This window comes from Falco biarmicus, chromosome 2, assembly GCF_023638135.1.
Source record: "Falco biarmicus isolate bFalBia1 chromosome 2, bFalBia1.pri, whole genome shotgun sequence".
NCBI lineage: Eukaryota > Metazoa > Chordata > Aves > Falconiformes > Falconidae > Falco > Falco biarmicus.
This window is the reverse complement of record NC_079289.1, coordinates 11,682,173-11,710,030: the sequence shown is the minus strand read 5'-3', so window position 1 is coordinate 11,710,030 and position 27,858 is coordinate 11,682,173. Positions and strand designations below refer to the sequence as shown.

At 44.8% G+C, this 27,858-nt stretch overlaps 1 protein-coding gene across 1 annotated transcript in view; it reads right to left on the bottom strand.

The window, feature by feature from the left end:
* Positions 1–21,968, bottom strand: part of MTNR1B (melatonin receptor 1B) — a 30,297-nt gene extending 8,329 nt beyond the window's left edge. Inside the window, exon 1 of the mRNA XM_056328760.1 lies at positions 21,701–21,968. Within this exon, the coding sequence (XP_056184735.1) occupies positions 21,701–21,911 (211 nt within the window). The 5' untranslated portion in view covers positions 21,912–21,968. The remainder of the gene's footprint in view (positions 1–21,700) is intronic.
* Positions 21,969–27,858: the final 5,890 nt, after the last annotated feature.

Here is a 27,858-nt window from a genome sequence, read left to right as displayed (position 1 = left end):
AGCGCTACATCTAGGCATTTTATAAACAACTCCAGGGATGCTGATTCCACCATCTCCCTGGGCAGCCTGTTCCAATCCTTCACCACCCTTTCAGTAAAGAAATTTTTCCTAATCTCCAGTCTAAACCTCCCCTGGTGAAACTTGAGGCCATTTCCTCTTGTCCTGTCACTTGTTACTTGGGAGAAGAGACCAACACTCACCTCACTACAGCCTCCTGTCAGGTAGTTCTGAGAGTGATAATGTGTCCCCTCAGCCTCCTTTTCTCCAGGTTAAACCACTCCATTTCCCTCAGACACTTCCCATCAGACTTGTGCTCCAGACCTTTCCTCAGCTCGGTTGCCCATCTCTGGACACTCTCCAGCCCCTCAGTGTCCCTCTTGCAGTGAGGGGCCCAGAACTGAACCCAGCATTCGAGGTGCGGCCTCACCAGTGCCCAGTACAGGGGGACGGTCACTGCCCTTGTCCTGCTGGCCACTCTGTTTCTGGTACAAGCCAGGATGCTGCTGGCCTTCTTGGCCACCTGGGCACACTGCTGGCTCATGTTCAGCTGGCTGTCGGCCAGCACCCCCAGTGCCTTTCCCACCAGGCAGCTTTCTGCAGCTCTTCCCCAAGCCCGCAGCGCTGCCTGGGGCTGGTGTGACCCACAGGCAGGACCCAGCACTGAGCAGTGTTGGACCTCACACAACTGGCCTCAACCCATGGGTCCAGCCTGTCCAGATCGCTCTGCAGAGCCTTCCTGCCCCCCAGCAGATCAACACTCCCCTCTCAGCTTGGTGTCATCTACAAACTTACTGAGGGTGCACTCAATCCCCTTGTTCAGATCATTGATGAAGACATTAAACAGGACTGACCCCAGTACTGAGCCCTGGGAACACCACTTGTGACCAGCCGCCAGCTGGATGGAACTCCATTCACCACCACTCATTGGGACCAGCCATCCACCCAGTTTTCTGCCCAGTGAAGAGTAAGCCCATCCAAGCCATGAACAGCCAGTTTCTCCAGGCAAATCCCGTGGGAAATGGTGTCAAAGGCTTTACTAAGGTCCAGGTAGAGCGGGTAGACAACATCCATAGCCTTTCTCTTACCCACTAAGCAGGTCACCTTGTCATGGAAGATCAGGTTCGTCAAGCAGGACCTGCCTTCCATAAACCCACCCTGGCTGGGCCTGATCCCCCAGCTGTCCTGCACGTGCTGCGTGATGACACTCAGGTTGATCTGCTCCACAACCTTTCCCGGCACTGAGGTCAGGCTGACAGACCTGTAGTTCCCTGGATCCCTTTCTTGCCCTTCTTGTAGATGGGCATCACATTGTCTAGCCTCCAGTCTTATGGGACCTCCCTGGTTAGCCAGAACTGCTGATAAGAGATGGAAAGTGGCTCGGTGAGCACTTCTACCAGCTCCCTCAGTACCCTTGGGTGGATCCCATCCGGCCCCATAGGCTTGTGTGTGTCTAAGCAGTGTAGCAGGTCACTGACCATTTCCCTTGGGTTATGGGAAGCTGCCTTCCAGCTCAGAGGGCTGGGTACCCAGAGAAAAACCGGTGTTACTGTAAAGACTGAAGCAAAGGAGGCATTAGTCACCTCAGCCTTTTCCTCATCCTTTGCCGCTACATTTATCCCAACATCCAATAAGGGATGCAGATTCTCCTTAGCCCTTCTTAAGTTACTAATGTATTTATAGAAACATTTTTTACTGTCTTTTAGGTCAGTTGCCAAATTAAGTTCTAGCCAGGCTTTGGCCCTCCTAATTTTCTCCCTGCATAACCTCACAACATCCTTGCAGTCCTCCAGAATTTCCTGCCTCTTCTTCCAAAGGTCAAAACCTCTCCTTTTTTCCCTGAGTGCCAGGCAAATCTCCCTGTTCAGCCGGGCCGGTCTTCTGCCCCGCTGGCTCCTCTTTCAGCACATGGGGACAGCCTGCCTCTGTGCCTTTAGGGTTTCCTTCTTGAAGCACGCCCAGTCTTCCTGGGCTCCTTTGCCTTTTGGGGCTGTACTATACAAAGAGCAGAAGGGGAGTTTTACTGTGCCAGTTATCTTTTTATTGTGCAGCTACCTAAAGGCTTTGAGAGAGCTTTGTCTTCAGAAGAAATCCAGGTATAGACACTCTGAAAGTTAGATGCCTGGGTTTTCACAGGAAAGCCTGGGATCCAGACTCAATAGGGTTTAAACCTTCGTCATACGCTTTCTGGATGAAAGCACTATGCTGTTTTGTAGAAGATAAGAAGAGCAACTTTTTGTTTTAAGATGAAACAATACAAACACCCCACTGTGGGATAGTTTAGTGGAGAATCCGCTCTACATCCCTTTTTCAAACTGTTCTGTAATGCAAAGAAAGCAGGATTCACAGAAATAGAAGTTCAGCATGTAAAAGGAAGCTTATGATTGTGGCCTAGTGACTTGCAGACTGCTGGACTGGGACAGATTTGTGTTCTTGGCCCTACATCTGCAGATATGAGTTGGTGCTGGAAGCTACATTTGCAGGAGCTGATTTCGGGCTTATAAGCTGTAGCTCTCAAGTGTCAACATAGTCTTGCCGAAAAGAGGCACCTAAGTTGCGCTGTTGATTAATATGTTTCTGAGATCATGATTTTGGTGTGCTTGGCAGCTAGGTATGACTATAACCCAGTGGGCAAAGCTTCTGACTTTTCTGTGTGCTCAGGCTTCTCCTTCTGGTTAAATATGGGGGCACCGGTACTTGCTGTGAGTTTGATGAATTTCACAATAGACTTCAGGTGCCAAAAAAAAAAAAAAAAAAAAAAAAAAAAAATTCCAGTGCTGTGCCGTTAAAAACTTAGTGAAGGCTTGAGATTTGTAACCCCTAGGTGTACAGTTTTGCTTGCCGGTGGCTTCCTCTGGTGCGAGTAGGGACAGTGGCGACTCTCTAGTGCCACCTAGTGCACCAGCCACCGCAGAGCCAAGGCATCGCACCGCCTCGCCGGGCAGGCGGCGGGAGCAAGCGGGTGGTTCTTCCAGAGACAAAGTCTGATGGATAATCAGATAGATCTTTTATGAGGTGATACTTTCCTGGGCTTCTGATATTTTCTGAGATTGCAGGAACTTTCCTGGTACTGGGGGTTTTCAGAGAGAAAAGCAGAAGCAGAAGACAAGCTCATCTAGAGACTTCACTATCACCTAGTGATTAGGACACTTCCATGGTAGAAGATCCTTTCTTTGAAAAAGGATTTGAGCGTATGTCTCCCATAGTCCCAAAAAGTGCCCTACTCACCAGCCCTGCTGCTCTTCTGGGGTTAGCCTGCTTGTCTCTTTCTAGGTTATGTTCAAGAATTTCACCCTAGAACCAGAACACACAGGTTATCACTTATATTGTAGAGTGCTTTTCATCAGTATGTTTCAAAGCAAAAAAAAAACCAACAACAAAAAACAAACAAACAAACAAAATATCCTTCTTGTGATTTAACAGGTGGGAAACTGAGATAGATAAGTGCAGGGACTCTCCCAAGACACAGATTAGGAAGAATACTCTAGGTTCATGACCCTTGCTCTTCTCTATTAATACCATGTTTATTAGGCACACTATGGAAAAAGTGACAGCGCCTGTCCAGCTCGCTCCTCCAAAATGACACCATAGTGGCATACTGGTACTGAAGGATGGGGCCAATAGAAGAGCTAGAGCTATGAAGCCAAGCTAGTCAAATTCAAAGCAAAAGGGGGTGGTTGCTGTGATAGGTAGTAAACCTGTGCAACTCCTTAACAGATCTTGCAGATGCAAAAATTTTACCTGTATTCAAGGGAAGGCTGGAAAAGTACTTCAAAGAGGCATCAGTTGAAGGTAAATAAATAGACATAACATACTAGGTTCAGGAAATCCTCCAAGCTGGAAGGAATCACAAGCCTAGAGAATACGGAAGTATCATAGAGGGTTGCTATGTTCTCTTTTTTTTTTTTTTTTAACCCTGAGTGCCTGCTTACATCTACAGTTAAAGACAGTGTGAAGCTAGCTATGCCCTTTGTCTGTATCAATACAACTGCTTTAATGATGAGGACAGTAGGTTTCAGTGACACTGTTCAGAAGCACAGCTCCTTCTCGGGCTCCTCTGTTGTGGTGATCTGAGTGGTACAATGTGACATTACCATTCAGGTCCTTGCCATCCACTCCTCCACACAACCAGCCCAGTTTTGCTGACAGAATGTTTGAAGGGGTGGATAACCTTGTTCTCTCTGTCTAGCCACCTGCAACTGAGCTGCGTTTTGCAGCAGGCTTCGGTGCAAAGATCCCTTACACCTATGCCCTCACCCTGTAGTCAGGGTCTTGCCTTCAGGGCAGTCTAGGGTGGCAAAAGGCCCCTGCTGTTGGTGAGAGAATGTCTCTATCTAGGGTACTATTGCTTTTCATGCAAGGAATGAAGCCAAGACATTTACTCTGAGAGCTTACCACTACGGACACCAGTGACAGCCCAGCTTCAAAACTTCCAGCTGCTGAGCATGATCATTAAATAACAGCAAAAACCAGACTGGTTTTTCACTAATTCATGAAGTTAGTTGTGTTTCCTGTATCTGTCGTTACATATCAGTTTAATTTTCTTCACTTGAAGTAATCACAGCTGTTGATTGCTTCAACCAAGGAAGAACAGGAAACCTACATGAACAACTGCAAGTATGAAAACTCATTTACTGCTGACAAAGGGGCTAATATGAAAAGCTGTAAAATAGAACAGGTGCAATCTAGTCAGATCCTATAAATAGCTAGGCAACTTATTATTGGTAATAACTTTTTTTTCCAGTCTCCCAACACTATATTGCATTTCATAGAAAAAAAAGAATTGAAATATGTAGCGTTTTGTAGGATGTTATATTGTAAAAAAAAAAAAAAAAAAAAAAAGAAAAAAGAAAAACTAAAACTTGGTTTGGATTAGCGACAAAAGACTTAAAAGTGGAAGCAAACAAAGTAACAACATTTCACAGCTAAAAACTCTGGACAAAACTTAGTTGTGTCCTGGCAGATAATAATTTACATTGTGTGAAAGGACAGCTCATTTTTACCTTTCACTATTACCTTCTATTACCTTCATCTTTGCTACTGTCTTTAGCCTGAATTTGTCGAAGGAAATTATTTTGGGTTTTTTTTCTCTCTTGCAGCAACAAAACAGCCTCAGGTTCTTAGAACAACTTATCTTCCACATTCTTTTAGAAAGGAGGACAGGAAATTGAAGAATGAAAATAATTTTGTGTGAACAGAAACTGTGTTTTGTTTTCTTAAGCTGGTTCGTTTGTCGTTGGTTTGGGTTTTTTTTAACATTCACTAGCAGATTAGTTGAATAAATAAAAAAGCAAACCCTAGAACATAAAATAATAGTATTTTGTAATATAAGGCTCAAGATATTACAGAAGTTATTCAAAATATTCAGCAGATATATCAAGCAAATAAAATTGAGACTATTGCAAATTATGGGACATAACTCAGCATGAGTGAGCCCAGAGATTTGGTTAGCTATAATAACGTGCATCTTGCAGCTTTGCCCTGTACACCCATTTAAACAGAACAGAGCATTCTGACCAGTACAAATGCTTGGATCTCCTCTTATGGAAATGAAGATATTAAAGTGGTAATTTCCACAGTGATTTACTCAACTGTTCTGTGAGGCTCAGACGGACTTGCAGCCTGTGGCATCTACACAACCAGAGACAAGTACATGCAAAGCATGTACATGCAAACCAGTTACAGCTGCAAAAAGAAATCAAATCAAAGCCCATTATTACTGCTATGTACTTTTAGGGGTTCCTGTGTTCAACTCCCAGACAGTGGGGGATCCTAAGACAGTCTTGGAATTCTATAAAATGGGATCTGATACACTGTAATAAATATAGTATATGGGAACATCTAATATGGGGAACACTTAGGTAGACAAGTTGCTAACGCTTCTAACATTCTCTGGAGTCCCTTCATTATGACCCTCCTCGTTTCTTATTTTGCCAAGGAAGAGAATAGATGATACTGGATGAAAATGACCATTATAACATTTCAGTGAGGAAACGTCTTACCCTTTTTGTTCTGAGATTTTGGAAGGCCTCATCACTGTACATGCATAGGGAGATGAATGTCTTCAGAAGCTGTTGTCAGACTGTGCCATCTGCTTCTTTTGGAAACAAGGTCTTAAAGCAAAGTACACTGACATGATTCATCTTATAATGATACCCATAGGTTTGTAAACAGCGTGTAAACAGATGAGTAAATCAAATGCTTTTACAGAAAGTGATTGTGTATTCTCTTCTAAAGTATTGGCTGGTTTGCGTTTCAGCTCAATAGAGACAAAGTGTGTAATGATCATTTCCTGAATTAAGGTCTTTGAGAGCCAAGAATTACTTGACAAAAACTCTGTTGTGGCTGGGCCTGTGAGTCACGATACTGATGAGACGATAGTTAAATGAAGGGTGACAGACATAGACATATTACCAATATAACCACTGAATCTTTTATGTTGGAATTGATCTCTTGAGATCATCTAGTCCAACCTTGCCGTTCAAAGCAGAGTCAACTACAGCAGGTTGTTCAGGGCCATGTACAATCAGGGTTTGACTATCTCCAGCCATGGAGACTCAACAGCCTCTCTGGGTGACCTGCTTCAGTAAGGAAGAGGTATACAGGGTATTTACTGTTTTCTCTAGGGAGCAGGAGGAAGCTGCTGTTGATTCTGCAACAGATGAGGATCTAATTGATCTACTAAATAGCAGAGGGTATCTACAATCATACCTGCTACTATGTAGGTACAGAAAAGATGTGGTCATTAACAGCAAGCTAGAGCTGCTTGGTCAGAAGAACAAGTACCAGTGCAGATTAGAGTAGGTGGGGGCTTTGTTTTGTTTATGCTGGTGTCTTCAGAACCCTTGTGGCAGCAGGATCTGAACAGTCCCTGACTGAACATAATGGTCTGAGCCAAACAGAGAATCTGGACCAACAAATGTTTACAGACCTGGGGGGCAGAAGGTGGAGTATGGTGAGGGCTGCACAGAAAGAGGGAAGAGGCACCAGATCCTAACAAAAAAAATTTTGGAAACCAATTCCCACTGGCTTTAACAAGGCCAGAATTTTCCTCCTTTAATCTAGACAGTCAAATACTAGGTTCAGCTTACCCAGGTTGCAGAATCCTTTTCCACGTACTACTTGGATGATCCTTAAGCACTGTGAACTGCAACTAGGCATTCAGACTAACTCCTTGTGGGAGTCCTAGCTGTAGCCCAAGTGAGTGACCTGGTGGCCTGCGATGCAGAGAGAGCAGTGGGTGACTTCAGTCCGTATGAAGTACTGACTCACACCTCTGAAAACTGGGCCAAACCAATGCAATCTGTACAAAATTAAGCTCAAATGGAAATCACTTTTGTAGATATCACATGAGAAGGTTGTGTTTGAAGGTCATGCACTTCACTATTTTGTTTGCTGTCCATAAGCAGATGAGATACTCTTGCTTCATATTTAACCAAGAAGCTAACTGTATAGCAAGTTTTACAAGCTTTAAGGTCCTAGCCTGCCAGGGGTTTCCTATGAGTGACTAAAGAGGATTACATTGTTTTAAGATCATCTGACTAAAGGACGGAATTACAGGATCTCAAATTAATTAATTTTTGCTCAGTTTTGAAGCCAGAAATGCCCAGTGATGAAATTAGACTCTGTGCAGTTAATATTTCATACCTGGGACCATAATCATACGTAAAATCTTTTAAACTCTTTTGACACGCTTACTGGTAGATCATTTTTTTCTAGGCAGATCAGTATGGTTAAACTGCCTTTTTACAAGGCCTGCTTCGATATCTGATGAACATTTAATGCATTTTGCTTCTAATGACTTCAAAAGAAAGCAAAAAAAAAAAAAAAAGGGAAATGTTGCTTAACATGAAGACCGATTCAGAAAACAATCGGTTGTTCGTGGGCTCTAACCCTACCTGTGAATCTAATAAGTATTTTTGCAGTCACTTCAGAGCTCTCACAGGTAGGCTTTGTGTCCTTGAGTAGGACTGCTCTATATTTCCAGAGCACAACAATCACTTTCTGCCACTATATTTTATGCCAGTAAAATACCTGGAACATGCCAGTGTGCTACCTGACTTTTGGCAGGGGACCTGGAATTTTAGATTTTCTTTCTATCATGACCTCTAATGTAACAAGGCAAAGGCATATAAGGTACCAGTCCCCTATTAATCAAATTATTGTTGTATTACCTAAGTATTAGGCCTTCCTATTTAACAGAAAGTTCTTTAAATACAGCTTTTTCTGTCAGGTGACTGTGCTGATGTAATTAAAAGTGTGAGAAAGTGTGCTGCTTTGTTTTCTCTTTTGGAAAATTATTTTTATGTTTCAGTTAAGGGTTGGACCTACTGATACAGAAGATTAATGAGAGTTTACCTCCCAGCTGCTTTCAGTATCACTGTATACTGCCAATACAGAGTTCTGCCACCAAAAGGCTATTCCTTGCTTAACAGATGACATGCAACCAAAGGTGCTAATGCTCCTGCAAACATATTTCCAGCTTCACTTTCTTTTCCTGTTTGGTCTTTTCCAAACTGGAGCGATAAAGGAATGGAAAACTAGTGTCAGTAAGCAGTAAAAGACCATGTTAAAGGCTTAGGAAATGTACTACCTTTAAACATATGTGCACTGAGAAAAAAAGCAAGCTTTTCAGAAATCAGGGATCTCAGAAATCAGGATGAGTCAAACCTAACTTACGCATCAATAAGCCAGTGCTGTTAATAGAGTTCCGCCAATTATGTCAAATGAAAATCTTTCCACCAGTACTTATTATACAATACAATTTTTTACAGCAAATTGTGGTGTTGTGCTGGAGTCTTAAGAATCACCGTGTCACATACTGGTTTAGGTTGAAAGGGAACTCTTGATATCATCTAGTCCAACATCTCCTGCTCAAGCATGGTCAGTGACAGCAGGTTGCCCAGGACTGTGTCCAGTTGGGTTTTCAGGATCTCCAGAGATGGAGACTCTACAACCTCAATAATGTAATGTAATGTAACGTAATGTAATGTAATGTAACGTAATGTAATGTAATGTAATATATATAATATAATATACTGATTATAGATTGAATATAGATTCCCAAGAGTCTTAAGACCTTGTAGCTCACAGAAAGCAGGGATGGATTATCTCCCGGTTGATATGCAGTGACTACACCACCTGCGTGTCTTCACTTGTCTTGAAGCAAAGCATCAGGATTTAATATATCAATGTCCTTTAACTTGTCAGTAGAAGAGCTGAATAGAGTTGGCTCTTTCTAAGAGCATCTTTTAAAAGTCGTAAGGACTACAACACTAATGGACTCCAGCATGGGCAGGAACACCATGAGTAACTTCAATAGACACTTTTTTAAAAAACCCAGCAAGTAGACTATTTTTACTTGAATGAAAAATAGGAAATAAAAATACCTAGACTGATTAGATTACACATATTCATAGGTGACAGTCATTTGACATAAGGTCTTTTTCTCTATTTGAACTCAAATGAAATGATGTGTATACTGAGGTAATTGGAAAAATTGCACTAGCTTTAGAATGAAAGGACATTGAGAATTGCATGCAGGATTTGAGCAAATCTTAGAGACATGAGGATGCCTATATATAAGTCCTTGTCTCTTTTGCAGCGATATATTTTACAGTTTGATGCTAGCTCGGAACTTGTAATTAGTTAACATAGTTATATTTAAAAGGATGATGTTCTGGTGGGCAGCAAGGTGCCCATGGGCCAGCAGTATGCCCCGTAGCCAAGGGGCCAGTGGGACCCTGGGGGGCACCAGGAAGAGCGTGGTGGCCAGCAGGTCGAGGGAGGGGGTCCTCCCCCTCTGCTCTGCCCTGGTGGGGCCGCACCTGGAGTGCTGGGGCCAGTGCTGGGCTCCCCAGCTCCACAGAGACTGGGAGCTACTGGGGAGGGGCCAGCAGGGTCCTACAGAGATGATGAGGGGGCTGGAGCATCTCCCTGATGAGGGAAGGCTGAGGGAGCTGGGGCTGTTCAGCCTGGAGAAGAGATGGCTGAGGGGGGATCTCATCGATGTCTGCAAATACCTTAAGGGTGAGTGTCAGGAGGACAGGGCCAGGCTCTTTTCAGTGGTGCCCAGCGACAGGACAAGGGACAACGGGCACAAAGTGCAGCACAAGTTCTGTTTGAATATGAGGAAGATCTTTGTTAGCTTGAGGGTGACAGAGCCCTGGCACAGGCTGCCCAGAGATGCTGTGGGGTCTCCTGCTCTGGAGACATTCAGAACCTGCCTGGACGTGATCCTGTGCAGCCTGCTCTGGGTGGCCCTGCTTTAGCAGGGGGGTAGACAAGATGATCTCCAGAGGTCCCTTCCAACCCTGACCATTCTGTGATAATGTGATTAAGCAGATATTTTTCCTTTTAGTCAGACTGCTAGCTCCAGTGGCTGCATGTGGTATTTTCTGACAATTGTTGCCCTTGTGCAAATATGGCAATCTAAACCAACAGATGAACAGATGTTGCTCTATAGCAGAAAGATGACAATGTGGATATGTCACGCAACATTATTATAACCTTAATACAGGTATTTAAACACTGAAAATGAGCCATGTCTGTAAAAAGCAGCTGAAAAAAATAGTAACTTTGTGAGAAGGGTTATGTTTTTATTTCGTAAATAACTTAAGCAGTAAGCGTGCTGACAACACCAAGCTGTGTGATGATGTGGACACGCTGGAGGTAGGGGTTGCCATCCAGAGGGACCTTGACAGCCTAGAGAGGTGGCCCATGCAAACCTCGTGAAGTTCAACAAGGCCAAGTGCAAGGTCCTGCGTGTGGGGCAGAGCAATCACGGATAAAGGCTGGGCAGATGAGTGGACTGAGAGCAGCCCTAAGGAGAAGGACCTGGGAATACCCGTGGATGAAAATCTGGACAGGAGTCAGCAGTGTGTGCTGGCAGCCCAGAAAGCCAACCATATCCTGGACTACATCAAAAGAAGTGTGACCAGCAGGTCCAGGGAGGGGATTCTCTTCCTTTACTCTGCTCTTCTCGTAAGACCCCGCCTGGTGTGTTGCATCCAGCTCTGGAGTCCCCAGCATAAGAATGACATGGACCTGCTGGAGTGGGTTCAGAGGAGAGCCACGTAGATAATCAGAGGGCTGGAGCACCTTTTCTATGAAGACAGGCTGAGAGAGTTGGGGTTGTTCAGCCTGGACAAGAGAAGGCTCCAGGGAGACCTTAGAGCAGCTGCCAGTGCCTAAAGGGGGCCTTCAGGAAAGCTGGAGAGGGGCTTTTTACGAGGGCATGTAGTAATAGGACAAGGCAGAATGGCTTTAAGCTGAAAGAGGGTAGATTTAGCTTAGATATTAGAAAGAAATTATTTACTGAGAGTATGGTGAGACACTTGCACAAGTTGCCCAGATTTGTGGATGCCCCATTGCTGGAAGTGTTCAAGGCCAGGCTGGATGGGTCTTTGAGCAACCTGGTCTAGTGGAAGGTGTCCCTGCCTGTGGCAAGGGGGTTGAAATGAGATGATCTTTAAGGTACCTTCCAACCTAAACCATTCTGTGATTTATTAACAAGTGTAAACAAATACCTCTATAATTAATAAATAATTAAAAGAGAATCCCAGCAATCCAGATCCTAGTAATTTGATGAACGTGTTTAGGCTGTTGTTATCTGTTGTCATGTCAAGATATGACTGTCCCATACACATCTGAAATGTCAGGAAAACACTGACTCTGATATAGCTCAGTCCTTATCAGTATTGTGACCAAAAGTAAACCAGAAGATTCCAAAGTTAAGGAGGACAATGGAGTTGCACCCACACTGATTTAGACATATTTCTGTCAGGAAACCTCTTTCATGCCCATATCAAGGTGGGAGTCTAAAAACTAGAACAACACTCAAACTGATTTTTAGGAAGATGAAAATTCCTATAGCATTTCTTCCCTTCCGCAAAGGAAAAAAATTGTTTTTGTTTTTCAGCTCAGGATAACACGGCTGTTTTTATATATATTCTTGGGAGTATTTGACAGCTTATGTCAAGGTGCCAATATGTGCTTGTAAAGGATAACTTCTAAGAAGCTAAAGTCTGGAGCATATCTGAGGATACTGGTACTCAGAATAGATTTGAATTGGAGTAGAACTTCCTCCTAGAGGCAGAGAACAGGTTATCATTGATTTAATAAGATGACTGTAGTCTCCTATAACATCCTCAATAGACTGGTTCAAGTCACTTGGTGAATATATACATATGCTAAGAGTAGTTGAAAAAATTACTTTTTTGAAGTAAGCTGTCCTGGCTCTCTGTGAGTGGATTTGGTCTCTTTGCTCTTTGGCTGATTATGTCAAAGAGCACCACGAATCCTTGAATTGCTTCTGCTGATCCATCCAAGAACAGAGCTCTACTGCAGGGAGGTCATGCCTCATGCAGTCAGTGAGTCTCGCAAAAGAAATGCCAGTCCAGAGTCCAGGAGAGAGCTGGCAGCAAAGGGAGTGCTGCTAAGACACATTAGAATTGCCATACTACAGCTGCTAAGATATCCTTATAATTTCCTGTATCTGTGGGGTTTTTTGCATTGGTTATTTCACATGAAGGGAAATTTATTCATACTCTGAGCTGAAAAAAAACACAACTGTGTGACTGTGGTAGACTTGGACCTATGGAGAGCCTGGGTATGGGTTGCAGGCAAAGCATCACACTAACATCATCCTTCGGTTTTTCTTTCACTCAGAACATGGGTAGAGTGGACTCGTGCCAAATGAAATACACAACATAAATATACCCTTAGATTCTTCCATTACAAGTTCAAGAAAACTTTTATAGTCCTCCAGTGCAACTAAACGCTTATCATTCTATTTCCTCTAAAAGTAGGTGCACCAACAGCTCCATTTGGCAAGTGGTATAGAATTTAGCATTATATTCCAAAGTAAAAGTGTCTTGAAGCTGATCTTGGCAATATACTTCCTACTCACTTACAAACAAATTGATCACTCTTCTACAGGAGAAAACAAGATTTTGGTTTAGAGCTATCATCCAATGTGGTGTTGCCTGGTGCTTCGAACGAGGATACAAAGTACCCTATAGCTGTAGAAAAACCTGCCTCAGACTGCAATTTTGCCGTAATCCTTAGTTGCTAGAATTTGGTTTACACCTGCCACTAATATATTGCACACTTTCTCCAGTTTTTGGTAGGATTAGCCATTATGGCTTTGAACACTCAAAATATTCCTAAAAGAGTCAGTAGTTATTTAAATTTGCCAAATTCCTGACTTCCACAGTTTACCTAGCATTTCAGAAAACTACTTCTATTTTAGTATTCTCCATCTCCAAATTATGTTGAACATGTCCTTGGTCTTGCATTGTGATTCTCCAGATGATGAAAAAAAAGATTATTCTAGTCTGTCTTCTCTAAGGCTATCCACTATTTTATACACAGTGTCATATAAAGCCATCTCCTATTGCTTTTGAAGAAACTGTTTATCTCCTCAGGATTCCCTGTGATGCAGAGTGATACAGACATAATTTTTTTCGTTCATTATGTTTCTGTACTTTTGCATGTTTCTTTCAATCCCTTTAGGCCTATAATTTCCTTACAAACTTTCTAATTCCATATTACTAAATTTATATTCTTTAGATTTCTTCTCATCTAGAACATTCTTAGGTCTTTGATTTTCACTTTTTCCAAATTTACTTGCAAGTTTTCCTTCCTTTCACTGAAGGATACTTCCTTTGTTAATTTTCCAAATTTGCAAACGAACAATACTGGCTTTTCATTTTGCTCTCCTACTTTTGGAATTATTAACAGGTTAATAAACTTTAAAGTTATTATTTATAAGTAACTTTGAAGATTTATTTTCCCAGCTGGTTACTGTTTGAACTAAGTCTCATAGCAAAGGGGAGGGAATTGGTGATGAACTACTTGTGTTTCCTCTCCAAGAAGAGAATAGAAGTGTAATTAGAAGTATGAGATGAGTCATGGGAATATGACTGAATAATTCCAGAAGTGATGTAGAAAGACTTGGAGTATTGATCATTTGGAGGTATTCTCTGAGAAGAGGTTTCATATCTTCATGGACAGACTTCACCTAAGCATGTGGCATACCAGCTTGCAATCCAAGCTGGCAGAATGAATAAAAAAGAACTTGAAATTGAGAGAAGGGAGGAGAGCCTGAGAAGGAACCACATAGTTTCTTCATTTAACACCCATGGCAGGGGGAATTTTGGCTTCAGGAACGTGGTGGCAACAAATATAGAAAATAGAAACTCAAAGACTGAGGAGTTTGACTGAAGTGGAAATTTGAAAAGCAGTAGAGGCAGTAAAAAAATGCCAGGAACCTATGCAACAACATAGGGGATCCAAAACCAGTGAGAAATTAAAATCAAACTTTATGGAAATAATTCTGTTAGAATAGAATTGCACCAATGATCAGAGAAGAAAAATATTAACTGAAAGGTATACTCTTCATAAAAAGAAAAAAAACACTAAAAAAACCTAAAAAAAAAAAAAAAAGAGGATAATATACTTTTAAAAACCAAAATTACACTGGGGAAAAATTGTACAATGTGCAAGGAAGCATGCAGAAACCTGCAGTAGGATGTGATCACCTCTATTTTAGTAGGTAAATACTAATGGGAACGATTTAATGATGGGACACTGCAGTTCCTAGCATTGTAAAGGAGGTAATAAACACGCTGACCATTGAGTACTGGACATCCACCCAGTAGATTTCTTCAATACAGAGTCTATTTGCCAACACATCCTGGCTATTGTTTAGATAATGAACAAAGACATCCCTGAAGAGCCTGTCATAGAAAATAAGGTTGTGTTGAAAGCAGATGAGATTATTTTGTTTAAATTAAATAGAAGAATAAACAAAACATACATAACTAAGAAGAAGTTTTGCACATTTTTATAAACAAAAGAAGCTAATTAGGAAAGTGAAATCAACTGTATTGAGAAGCTTAGGGGCCTGAATGTGGAGGAAGCTTGGCATTTCTTCATGGTGAAGATACAAAAATATTCTCTGGAACTTGCATCCAAAATAGGGAAAAAATATAAGAAGTTCCAGATCTAGCTGGAGGAAAAGTTGTCTCAGCAAGGATAGCAGAGGCAAAAAATGAGGCTAGAAGGTGGGCTAGAAAAGATGCGCCCACCAGAGAAAACTGCTAGAGAGAGCAAAAAAAATGATAAAACAGGAACTGACAAAGACCCTAAACTTCATTGGCTTTGCAAAGACTTCTAAAACTAATCAAATGCCCTTTCACCACATAAACAAAAGGAAAAAGGAAAGAGGAGTTACAAGGGAAGGGGGAATCTGAATCTGAATATTAGCTTAAAATTCCTGCTGGTCTGAAAAAGATTTTGCTGCAGTTCTTAATAAGGACAATAACAGTGGGTTGGGTGACAAGGCAGGCTGGCATGTGATGAATTAACGTATCTACAATAAAGCAAAAATGTCAGAGAGATTGAATATCATAGAATCACCTACGCTGGATAAGACCTTTAAGATCATCAAGTCCACCACTAAACCATGTCCCTAAGCACATCTATGGGTTTTTTTAACACTTCCAGGGATGATAATGCCACCACCGGCCTGGGCAGCCTTCTACCAATCTTTCAACACCCTTTCAGTGAATAAATTTTTCCTAATATGCAATCTAAACCTCCCCTGGCACAACTTGATGCTGTTTCCTCTAGTTCTATCACTTGTTATGTGGGAGAAGAGACCTACGCTATACTTGATGGCAGGAATTTTTTAACATCTGTTATCTCAGAGATAGTGTCATGTGTTCTGAAAGGACAGAGCGCTATGTGTGGACCTGTAAAAATGGGCTGAATATATTCTCTGGTCCTCACTGCCAGTAGGGAAGTCCTGATTTCTCTCAGGCTGTGGCACAGAGCTTGGCTCCCCACATGCATCCCAAAAAGCAGCTTTGCCGTGACTCACCTGCAGCTGTGGTGCTCTCACAGTTTACTACCCATCCCTTCCTCCCTTGCTGTGGTGCTGGCAAAATTGCCATTTCTTTTTGCATGAATGGTGCTAGCAATAAGTCATAAAAACAATTAGTCAGGGAGTAATGAGAAAACTAAAACAGCGTTGCCACCTCTGGAAGATTCATCTCCCATAGACTATGTGCTAACATGGCACTTGTATTTAAGGTGATGAATCGGCTGCAAAGGAAGAATGAATCGACAAATCCTTGAGCTTCTTGATCTCATCTTAACTGTGGGTTAAGGATGCAGAAACAAATTTGGAAGAAAAGGAAAATTAAAGATGCAGGAAAGACAAATGGAAAAGAATTCAACATGAGCTTATACAAAGTGGCCATACCAACTAATCTGGTCATCTTTATTTAATAAAAGCTGGACTTGGATGTTCTGTACCTGGGAGGTTGCTCTAAACTGATATAAGCACATATGTTAGGGTACCACACACAGTCTGTTGTTACCACTGCCTGGATGGTGATGAAAGAAAACTGTTGGACCAGAGGGAGTTAACCTCCACTGAACTAATTTTGTCTGGTTCAGAAGCATTATGTCACAAAACACAAAGAGAACTAATGAAATTTTGTGATTATACAAAGTTGAGAGCCTACATTGATACAGGGAAATGTCAAGATCTTTTTTTCCTTGAGGATAAAAAGAAAAGAAAGTGGATGGAGTACAATAGCATGAGGTATGAGGTCAGGTACTGAAGAAATAATAATTGTGTGGACTGAAAACAAAAGAAAAAGAAGAGCTGCATTAGCAAGTGACTGCACAAAGAAGAGTCATATGTATGATGTTATTTTATAAAGGGAAAATGTGGCTCCAAGGCATACCATGTCTGTTTTGTCCATCCATGGAAGGACAGAACAGAATAGAATGTTAATATTATTTTCTGGAAGGTATTGGTGGTACTTCATCTGCATCACTGTGAACAGTTCAGTTTTCTCTTGTCCAAGACATTATTTCAGCTGGGATAGGTGAGCTGAAAGGCCTAAAACAATCAGGGAAACAAAGAGCCTAGTTAACTAGAGAAAACTGAAAGTATTTGACTCGCTTACCATGGAAAAACAAAGGTTAAGAGGTAAATACATGTTCATTGTCCATTAAAAGGGCAAAAGAGTTCACACCAGGTAGAGAAATGATCCATCCAAGTTAAATGCCCATTATAGTTCTACAAATTAAAATGTCCACTATAAATTAGCAACTAATAAGCATAAAGTTAAAATAAAACCCCCAGTGTGGCCAAAGAGATGAAGAATAACTGAAACCAGCATATAACAATGGAGAAAACATACCCTCAACTATACTACAGAGATGCAGAGCAAAGGTTATGGAAAGGGAAATAGCATGGAAAAAACTACAAGACTTGGTTATATGGCTGAACATGTTTATTTAGTAGACAGACGACTACCAAAATTACAATTCTAGGTGCAGGAAGTTTTCATTTTGTCTGAATGTAGATTTGAGAAGTACTGTCCATCTCTGCACTCACATGCACATTAGTTAGAACTAAACATGCAAATCTTACAGGTAAAAGAAACACATTTTGATTTAATTTGTGTTTCAACAGCACTTTGCTATTTGAATGAAAATCAGGGTCTCATCATACTGTGTTAGCTGTTATATATAGAAAAGAAAACAGTAGAGAGAAAAGAGGTGACACAACGCACTAAAAATATCATTTTCTGCTAATGTATTCTGTGGCAGTGCACCAAGGTTAGTACTAGGCCTTCTGCCAAAAGTCAAAGGGTCCCAAGTCCTCGCTACTCTTTGAGTTAATACCCAATTCTCACCTCTTGCTGATTTTATGCTGGCTTTAATGACCATGAAATACAAATGGGTTGCTTTATCTGCCTCCTGTGGGAGACGCCTTGCCAGTTCCCACCTTCTGAAGTGCTTCCTACCCTAGCCCATAATGTTATGTTTATAGCTATGGCTATACAAATGTATCCTGATATTCTTAAAAGCATCTAGTGGTTTTGATTGACTTAATGCACCTTCAGGGTACTTGGCCATCCAGCAGTGGTGTGGAGCACTTGTAAACTTTATCACTTCAAAAGTTTAGCACTTTAAAAGCTGCCTTCAACTTGGGCACCCTTCATTGAAGGTGGTCAAAATCAATAGTTGCTTTTGAAAATTGAGAACACATTTGACATTTCAAATAGAAAGACAGGCTAATATATTTTATTATTTCCATATACAAAATTTTATTTAATTTTGTAGTGTGTTGGACGAAGTTACTCCTCTCCCCAGTCAGAAGTGATAAAAGCATTAGTATCTGCAAATGAAATCACTTTTAGGGATCAGAAGTTGCTCAGCCTCTCCCAGAAAGACTGGGTGCAGTTATGTAAGAAGAAAAGCATGTTGATTCATACCAATTATGCTATGCATTTCTTGGAAGAGCCTTCGCAAGTTTTCCCCTCCCCCACCAAAACCAAATTTAAACGTGGGAAAGAGGCTTCTGTATAGTATGAAACAATCCTTCTGCCGTAAGGCTGGCAAAATTCCCACTGTTTAAGGAGTGAGTGAGCAAACTCTAAAAGCACCAGTTCTACTGAAATCAAACGATAACTAAAATTGAATGCATTGTTAGTAGTTTGACTTTAAGACAATTAGAGCAAATGAGTTGTTAATGGTTAATCCAAGATACAAGCATATTTGTATGTCCTGCTAAGCGCTTCGTTGAGCGCCAGCAAGTTCTTTGTTTAAACGAGGAAAGTACCACCACAAGAGGAATGAACGAGCAGACTGGAAGTTTACCACAAGAAGCACTAACTAGGGGGAAAGTAATTCCGGCAGGGGGAGATCGCGACCACCGACTCAAGAGCCCCCTACCCCTCCGACTCCAAAAGAAGTGGAGGCTGAGCATGCGGACTAATTAACATAAGAAGTGAGGGAACTGCTTAACAAATAGGAAAATGAGTACGAAGTAATGAAAGAATTACGTAACTTGTACCCAATGAAGGCTGATGCCTTCGCTTGCGGAGTATAAACAGAGTGAAGTTTTGGCAGTGGGTGAGCCAGGCATTCGGGGGTACCACCCAGCTCCCTACTTTGTGCAAACTAGAATAAATGAATAGAAATACCTCGGCTCGGTGTGTCAGTTGATGCTGCGCACCGGGTAATGAACCTGCCTACGGGACAACACTACCCATTCTCCATTTCTCTCCTGCTGAGCATAATACTTACCAGCATAAAGGTTAATGGGTCATTTTATTTCACTCCATTCTTGTGTCCCGTATTATATAACAGCATTACAATAGATTTGGGTTTGATCATGCTTTAGTTTTAAGGACAGTGATGCATAATTACACTGTTTGCAATTATCGGATTCCTCTGTGAAGCCCAGGACAGAATAGTGCTGATATATCCTGGGAATATGTTAAAGCCCTGTTTTGCTTTCTGCAGGGAAGATTACTCTTTGTACTAGAGAAGTGGGTAGAGCTGCTTAATTTATTCCTTATACACTTGTGGCTGATTTGAAGTCCCAGACTCTCATCCTTACCAAAAAAAATCTCATCTTCTTCAAAAATAATTGAATGCTTATGGTGCTATAGCTCTTCTTTATTTCTTCTGTCACCTGGATCCCCTGTCTCTTGTCAGGACCATTCCACCAGCTTCATCTCATTCCTCTGACTCCTTTCGTGCCATTTTTCCTCACCACTTCACTTACTACCACATCCACTCCCCTTGTGAGTACGAACATGTTCTTTCTGGTTCACTCAGAAAGGAAGACCTGTAAGTACACCTGCTTGTCCATCTTCTTTCCTGGTGGGAGGCTAAGGGCTCCCAAGCACTGTCTTAGCTCTCCACCCCCTCTCCATCACTCTACCCACATCAGTTTGCAGTCCTGTTCCACTCTGCTACCTCCTTAAGAATTTTTCTCTGAAGACTTCTGTGGACATTTACCAAACTCCTCTTTCAGCTGCATCCCCAAGAGCCATCTCTCACCGATGGAAAACTAAAGACTGGCAATTTAAAAGTTACTTAACTTTATGGAAATTATGCAGAAGGAACTCCCTGTTATTCTTCAGGGTACTTATCAAAGATGACAAGATCCCGGTGACTCACGGCGGCTGCCGAGGGGGAGCTCCCTCCCCCGCCGCGGCGGCACGCCCGCTCCCGGCCCGGCGCCGCTCGGGGAACGGAGGGCTCCCGCTCCCGGGGTGCACCGCCTTCCTCAGCTCGGCACCGGGTAAGGCTCTGCCGCTCTCGGGAACGGCTCGGTCCCCTTGAACGCACAGCCCAGGTAGGAGGCAGAGGGCTGCGCCCCGAGCCTGCCCTGCCCACCCGCACCGCGCCTCGGGACCCTCGAGTCCGGCGCTGCTCCGCGGGCTGTCACCGCTCAGCCCCGCGCAGCCGGGACCCGCCGGCACCCCTCGCTTGCCGTTACACCTGTAGAGTGTAGGTGTACACTCCTGTACACCTTCATTAGGGAGAGGAAGTCTCATCCCTCTGTGAACTCCTGTTCCTAAGCATCACTTCATGTATAACAAGGGCGAATGAGTGCCAGCGTCCAGCTAGCAGCTCTAGTCACTCACTGCACGTGAAACACGAGAGCGCTCGGGAAGCGGCACCCGTTAAAAACACACCCACAACCAAAAACCACCCAGGAGAAACCAGTCAGCAAGCTGTCCCTCCCTCCCCTTGGCGGGGTAGCACCCCGCTGCCTCCCGGTTGCGGACCTGGACCGATACGGTACAGAGCCCGTGGGGGATGTCGCGTCTCTGACTCGACCCAGGTCTCTTCAGAGTCTCGTTACCCTGACCTGCCTGCGCATCGCAAAACGATGGCATTCAAGACTCGAAGAAGCGAGCACTTTCAGGAACTTCTCGGTGCTACCCGAGTAGCTAACACCGCTATTTCGGGCGGGGGTAGCACCTTATCCTGCAGCAATACCCCACGTCAGCCGGGCGCAGGTGTGCCAGCAGCCGCCCAGCTGCGCGTCAGGCAGCGGGCGGCTGCATCAGCGGCAGGAGCCACCCTCATGCAGCGGGACAGGCGTGAATCTGGTGAGAAAATGTCCGGCAGGCAAATCCGAGAAGCTGGTGCTAGCTAGAGTTTTGTAGTTACACGTGTAGCTAGCCCAGCAAAGGCGAGAAAGCAAGCTTAGCAAATGAGAAGAGGCAGAATCACATTTTAGCACACACAAAGAACTATAGACACGATTCAGGAGACAGCACCCCACTTTATTTGCTGCTTTCTGGTTGAAGGATATTCGGTGAGGAGACAAGAAAGATGTGTCGTGAAAAGCTACTGTGGACGCCGATGGAGAGAGACTCCGGAGCGTGGGCAGAGCCACGCTCCCACACATGCACAGCACCTCATCATCCTCAGAAGTACTCTTAAGCAAGTTTTAAAGTTTCTTCTTTCTTCCTCCGACCGTTTCGGGCTCTGTCTCCGGTACGTTAACGGGGTAGCACCGATTCGCCTCATCAGTAGCTCCACAGGGACTGCACGGTGCCCCGGTCGCCAGTTGCCGGCCTGCGCCGCCCCCCGCCCCGGGCAGGACAAAGCGGGGGCTGCGGGCAGCGCCGGGGCCCTGCGCCAGGGGGGCTCCCGGGACGGGGTGCCTGGGGGTCCCTGCGCACACCGCAGGGCACGCACCCACGGAGGTGGTTGGTCCCCTGCCGTCAGCAGGCGGCCCGCCCGGACACCACGAGCGGGCTGGTCTCCTCAGGGCAGTTTGCAGCGGGGACCGGGGCGCCCGCAGGGCTCCGGGCGCTCGTTGCCACCTGCCGCCGCCGGGGCGGGTGCCGGGGGCTCGGGCCCTTACCTGAGTTCCTGAGCTTGCGGTTCTTGAAGACGGAGACGACGACCAGCAGGTTGCCCAGGATGTCCACCACGGTGGTGAAGATCAGGACGCTGGAGAGCACCGCCACCACCCAGGCGGGCCGCAGGGCACCCGCCGCCTCCCGCTCCGCCAAGCCGAAGCGGCCCCTGCCGCCCGGGTCGCAGCAGTTCCTCAGGGAGCCATTCCCCAGCATCGCTGCGCTCCGCCCGCGGCCCCAGCAGCGGCGCGGCGACCCCGCTGACTGGCCGCGTGCGCGGGCGGGAAGGCTTTTAACGGCCGCGCCGGGCGCGCTGCTCCCCCCCTCCCCCGCGGAGCGGCCGGGGCGGGGCGAGGGGCGGGGCGGAGGGCGGGGCGGGGGGCGGTGCCCCGCGGCGCGGTGCGGGGATCCCCGGCCGGCGGCGGGCCCCTCCCGGTGCTGAGGGGGCGGCGGGGGCCGTGGCGGCGGCGGCGGGAGCAGGGCCCGCGGGCCGCGGCGCTGGCCGCGCTCCCTTAACCCCGCTGAGGGCCTGCGCGAAGGGCCTCTCCCTCGGGGCTGCCCCCGGCAGCAGCCGCCGGCCGGCAACCTCCGCCCGCCGCGGCGGGGAAGCGGGGGTCTGGTTTGTATTTCCCGAGGCTTGGCGCACCGTGGCTCCCGGCAGCGCAAGGCCGGGGAACCCTCTTCCCCTCACTGCCTCCCGGCGCCCGGTGCGCTCGGGCAGGCTTTCTGGCGCATCCCTTCCTTAGGCCGCAGATCGAACAAGGATTGACACTTACATTGCTGCGGCCTTGGCCTTCGTGCTTGGGCAAGACAGCCTGTGGGATCAAGGCAAGGACACGGCCCTTAGGGGGGCACCAAGGACACCGCCCTTAGGGGGAGGCACCTGCAAAAGTCACGGATGGGACGTGCTCTGAACCGGTGGCCACTTTGGCCACTTTGGCAAATGTGTGCATTCCAGAGGTTTTCCCTTACAAGCTGCAGGAGGTCACCAATGGACTTCACTCCGCAACTGTTTGAAAGACAGACCATCATTTGGGACCCCAAAGTGACAGATGCCATATATGCTCATGTACATTAAATAAATAAGATTCGGGTGACAAAGGGGGACAGATCCCACGTCTCCCTCCATGTCTGGCTTCCAGCATAGCTGGCATTAGTTACCAGGTGCCGCTGGCAGTGCCTCAGCGGGTTCACATAGCGTGTGCTGATGATTAGGGCTGCTCACAGCAGATGTAACTCGGAAGGGGTTTGTGTCCTACTGTGCACCGTTTTCAGGCCAACCAGGCCACACTGGATCGGTGTCCTCCTTCCAGGTTTTGCCCCAATTTTGAGAGCGATGCAGGAGCTACAAGTGCAGAAGTTACTGTGGAGTTGTATTTTTCCTCTTTGTGTCTGTTCAACACAGAGAAAGGCAAAGGTATGCCCTATTGTTTTTCAAGAATTAGGTCTTGAGATGGTTTGCCTTGTTTAGCTCATTTGGAAAAATGGGGGAAGTTTCTGTCATTTCTAACAGCAAATATTTTATTAGGGCACATTGCTGCTTTGAATCTTACCTCTACACAAATATGCACTGGTGTAATCAAAATACTACAAATTATTGCGTGGACTTCTATTTCCAAATTAGAAATAGTTTATTGTTGTTCAATTTAAATGAATTCCTAATCAATTTTAGCTAAAGTACTAAAGTAGGCCTGGTTGGAATGAACATGAAAGTGTACATGTGGATTTTTGTACCAGTCTTATTTACACCGATTTAGAAAAAAATAATCATACCTCAAATGCTTTCTGTTTAATGTAGGCTATATGTAAGGCATCATGATCCTTTTCAACCTACAGAAGGAGTTATCACAGCTTCGTGGCTTGAACCAAAGAAGGACTGTCTTCTAAGAACTATCACTCTTGAATACTTATTTTGCAGTTCTGCCATAGGAAAGTAATACTTGCACACTTGATGGAAAAGGCCCATTCTTGATGGAAGCAAAAGTTTACTTGTTTTTTCTTTTTCTTTCTCCAGAAGTTTTAAAGGAAGTTTATCCAAGGAAATGCCTATTCATCAGTGCAAACAAGGATTTTTCTCCAATGAATAATAATCTACCTTTAAGAAGAGCTTTTGTGTTACAGTGTCTCCCTTTATGTACCTTTGCTCCAGTTTGCCTTTTCAGAAAGTTGGTATCCTCACTGCCCATTATCTATGTACTGCTTTAGTCTTATTGAGTTATTATGGAAAACTTACAGATATTACCACTTATTCTCATGCCTGGGGCTCTTTCTGGGCATCTTTCCAGAGTCTGTATAAGTGCTTTTAGGAAAAATGTGACATTTTGTGGTCTGTTATTACTACAGGATTTTTCTATTAAATGTTTGTCAAAAGCTTATACTGTCCCTAAACATAAATGTGACTTTTCAAAGTAGGCTTTGCTCTTGCTGTTCTCCAGGTTTGCAGTTCATCCACACAAGAGGAACACTATATCATTTCCCTGCCACATACAATTGTTATGTAGCATCACTCATTTTGTTTTACAGCTTCCCAAAAGTGTGCCAAGTAATTTAGAGAAAAATTAGAAAGCTATGGCCTGAACTTGGCCTGAAGTATGAGTCTGCTCAAAATGTGAAATAAAATAAGTGTTGCTGACTTTGCAAAAACAGCATGTGTTTTGTGGCTGCACTGGCATTTGACAATGGGAAAACAAGCAGGCAGGAATCAAAATGGGAGCCTTTCTGCCTCGGCCGAAAAGAAAAAAAAAAAAAAAAAAAAAAAGAGAGTTATTTATAAAAGGGTGTTATAAAAATTAATCTTATTTGCTTTTTAAAATGATTTATTAAACTGCATTAAACAATCTATGGATGTTCTTACTTAGTTTTTAGTAGCCTTATTTCATATTAAACTAATTTCTCTTTGAAAGTGAAATGCGTGCTTGAACTATTGATTGTTATGGTTAATATGAAATAACTCATTGTTGCGGAAAGCACTCCATCTCAAAGAAATGGGTGTATTCTTCACAGGTGGATGGTTATGACCTTGGTGTGTTTAAATTTTGGGGAAATTTCTTCTATGTCTAGGAGAAGTAACAGTTCTGTGTTTCCTTTTGAAAGCAATTTAAGTTTTTTAAGGCAAACTATATTTGTGTTGCAGGATAAGACTGGGAATTGCCTGGATAGTGGAACAATCAAATATTCCATGCATCCCTCTGCTCTGTCGGAGGCTGTACTGTGTAGTTTGCCTTTTTTTTTTTGGTTTGGGTTTTTTTTTTTTTAATTCTGAAGACAAATAACTGCTTCCTAGAGATACATTCATGCCCTTTGTTTTCTGTGTTTTGTTAATTTGATTTTCTGAAGGGCTTAACTTTAATTGGAAGTCAAAACTTCTAATGACTATGAATGAAATTTCAGGGCAGAGGTTCCTATTGGTGAAATCTCTTGAAATCTGGGTATTCCAATAGAACAGAAGAGGATATTACACCTCTTCTCTGTTTATGTTAGCACACATTTCTACAAGTAGCATGTATTTCTACCAGACCAAAGGACATTTAGAGCTAAAATGCACAGTCTTCAAATAATGTTTCTCCTTTTAACTGTCTCAGTTTGAGTTTACTGTTTTTAGTGTACACCATGGCAAAGACTGGAGTTTGGACTTCTATACCACTTCCATTTCTATCCAATTTTATATTTTTTTTAATAGTTCTTTATATAGTTTTGAGTCAACTGGAGCCCAGCCATTGTTTAAATGAAGGCCTGTTTGCCTGTCCACTGCCATCACGAGCCTTATAGAAAAGTTTTATCTCCTTTAATAAAAAACAGCCTGTCTTTTCTGTAGGAACAGAAGATTCACTTAGTAACATTTTCTGGTCTGGGTTTCATCTTTTCCCATGCAATGTTAATATTTTGGAGGCAGAAATCAAAGCCTTAGTCGAGGAAAGTTTATTTTGTTGTTCACCATTTCCCAGCCCTTTTTTCCTGTTGGAAGTTGCCCATAAAATGAGATCTGTCATCCCATTCTCAGTAATTTATTGCTATTTTACTTACATTGGATTTCCATGGCACTTAACAGGATCCTTTTGCTGTGAACTGTCAATAAAAAGAGTCACCTGGTTTTGAAACTTCATATAGATTGGGAAAAACAAAGATGGGGAGTGGGAAGGGATTTAGGTTGGATACACCTTAACCTGAGTGGGAGAGAGATCGATCTACTTCTAAAAGACTGTGTACATTCATTGTGCTGTCATCATTGCATAGGTGTGGGAGGTATGTGGAATAGATAACCTTGTGCACGTCTTTCTGCTGAAACTGAAGAGGAGCTTTGATGACTATCTTAGACCAAGTACTTCAGTGTTAAGGGATTAAAGGTGCCTCTTGCTGGTGAAGATTATTCCAAGGGGTCACAGCAGGACTAAAATTAAACCTCCATCTTCTGATTCGGGAGTCAGTGTCAACACTTCAAAGCCATCCTATCTCTAAACATGCTCACCTATTCCACCTTCCCTACTCTTTAGTGTCAGTAGATACACGTATATATGTACTCCATGTATTATATAAACTATATATATGTATTTTTTTAAAAAAAACATATACACACATATGTGGTGGATTGACCCTGGCTGAATGCCAGGTGCCCACAAAAACCACTCTATCACTGTCCTCCTGAACTGGACAGGGGAAAGAAAACATAACGACAGGCTCGTGGGTCGGGGTAAGGACAGGGAGGTCACTCAGCAATTACCAGACGCAGTTTAGGGAAATTAGTTTAATTTATTACCATTCAATTCAGAAAACACCTTCCCCCACCTCTCCCTTCTTCCCGGGCTTCACTTAATTCCCAGTTTCTCTACCTCCTCCCGCCAAGAGGTGCAGAGGGACAGAAAATGGGGGCTGCGGTGGGCGCACCCCGGGCTGTCCCGGCCGCTGCTGCCCCGCCGGGGGAGGGTCCTCACCCCCTGCCCGGCCCCAGCGCGGGGCCCCCCGCGGGGCGCAGCCCCTCAGGCCCAGCCGGCTCCAGCCCCCCCGGGGGCACCGGCCCTGCCCGCAGCCCGGCCCCGGCCCGGGCTCCTCCCCGCGGGGCCACGGGCCCTGCCCGGAGCCGGCCCCAGCGCGGCCCCCGCGGGTCACAGCCCCCCGCGGGCACCCCCTGCCCCGGGCTGCGGGGGGGAGCTGCTCCCCCGCGGGCTCCGTGGGCTGAGGGGCACAGCCTGCCCCGCCGGGGGCTGCCCTGCCCTGCCCTGCCCTTCCCCGCGGGCTGCCGGGGAGCCTCTGCTGCGGCGCCCGGAGCCCCCCCGGCCTCCTCCGGCCCGGCCCGGCCCGGCCCTGCCCCGGGGGGCTGCGGGGCTGCTGCTCGCCCCTCCCGGCCCCCCTCGCTGCCGCCGCTGTTCCCCCCCGCGGGGGTTTTTCCCCTTCTCAGCCCCTTCTCCCCGCGGCGCTGCCCCCGCGGCTGCGGGGCTCGGCCTCGGCCAGCGGCGGGCCCGGCCTGGAGCCGGGGGGCAGCGGCTCTGCCGGCCGGGGGGAGCTGCCCGCGGCACCAACACCCGGGCACGCAGCCCCGGTACAATACACAGACACCTTCTGTGTACACTTGTGTGCAAGCTACTGTTGCTATTCCACTCCTGGGACTGTACTGCAAGTTCCTGCTGTGCTTTTCTAACATAAACACTTGGCTACAATGGAAGAAACTGATTTTCATCCGTGACCCTAACCAATATTTGAACTTAGATTTTTCAGGGGTGAAAGGCTAATTCCATAATCCCATATAACCCTTTGACTAATCCTTTTTAAGATGGAAAACAGAGCCAGAAGAAAACAATTGGTTTATATTATTAAAGGAGCGAACAGACTCCCTTGTTCACGTAGCATTCGGATGCTGTTATCTGTGCCCTTCAGCTTGTTTGTGCAAGGAGCTGCTAGTTCTGCCACAGCCAGAAGCCAGGATGGGCATGGGAGAGAGCGTCGTGCTGGCAATCGGGAGGCTCTGCAGTCCCAGTGGTGACCATCTCCTGGATTTGTCCCAGCCATAGGGCTATCTAACTTCATTTCTTTGTCTCTTTTGTCACATTAAAATGAGGCTAAGGAAACTCTTGTTATGTACTTCTTGGGAGGGAATTGAGAGTTAATTATTTAACTGATGAAAATGTATTTAATTTTGCTTCTATTGCAGCTTACTGTCTTTTGTTTAAGT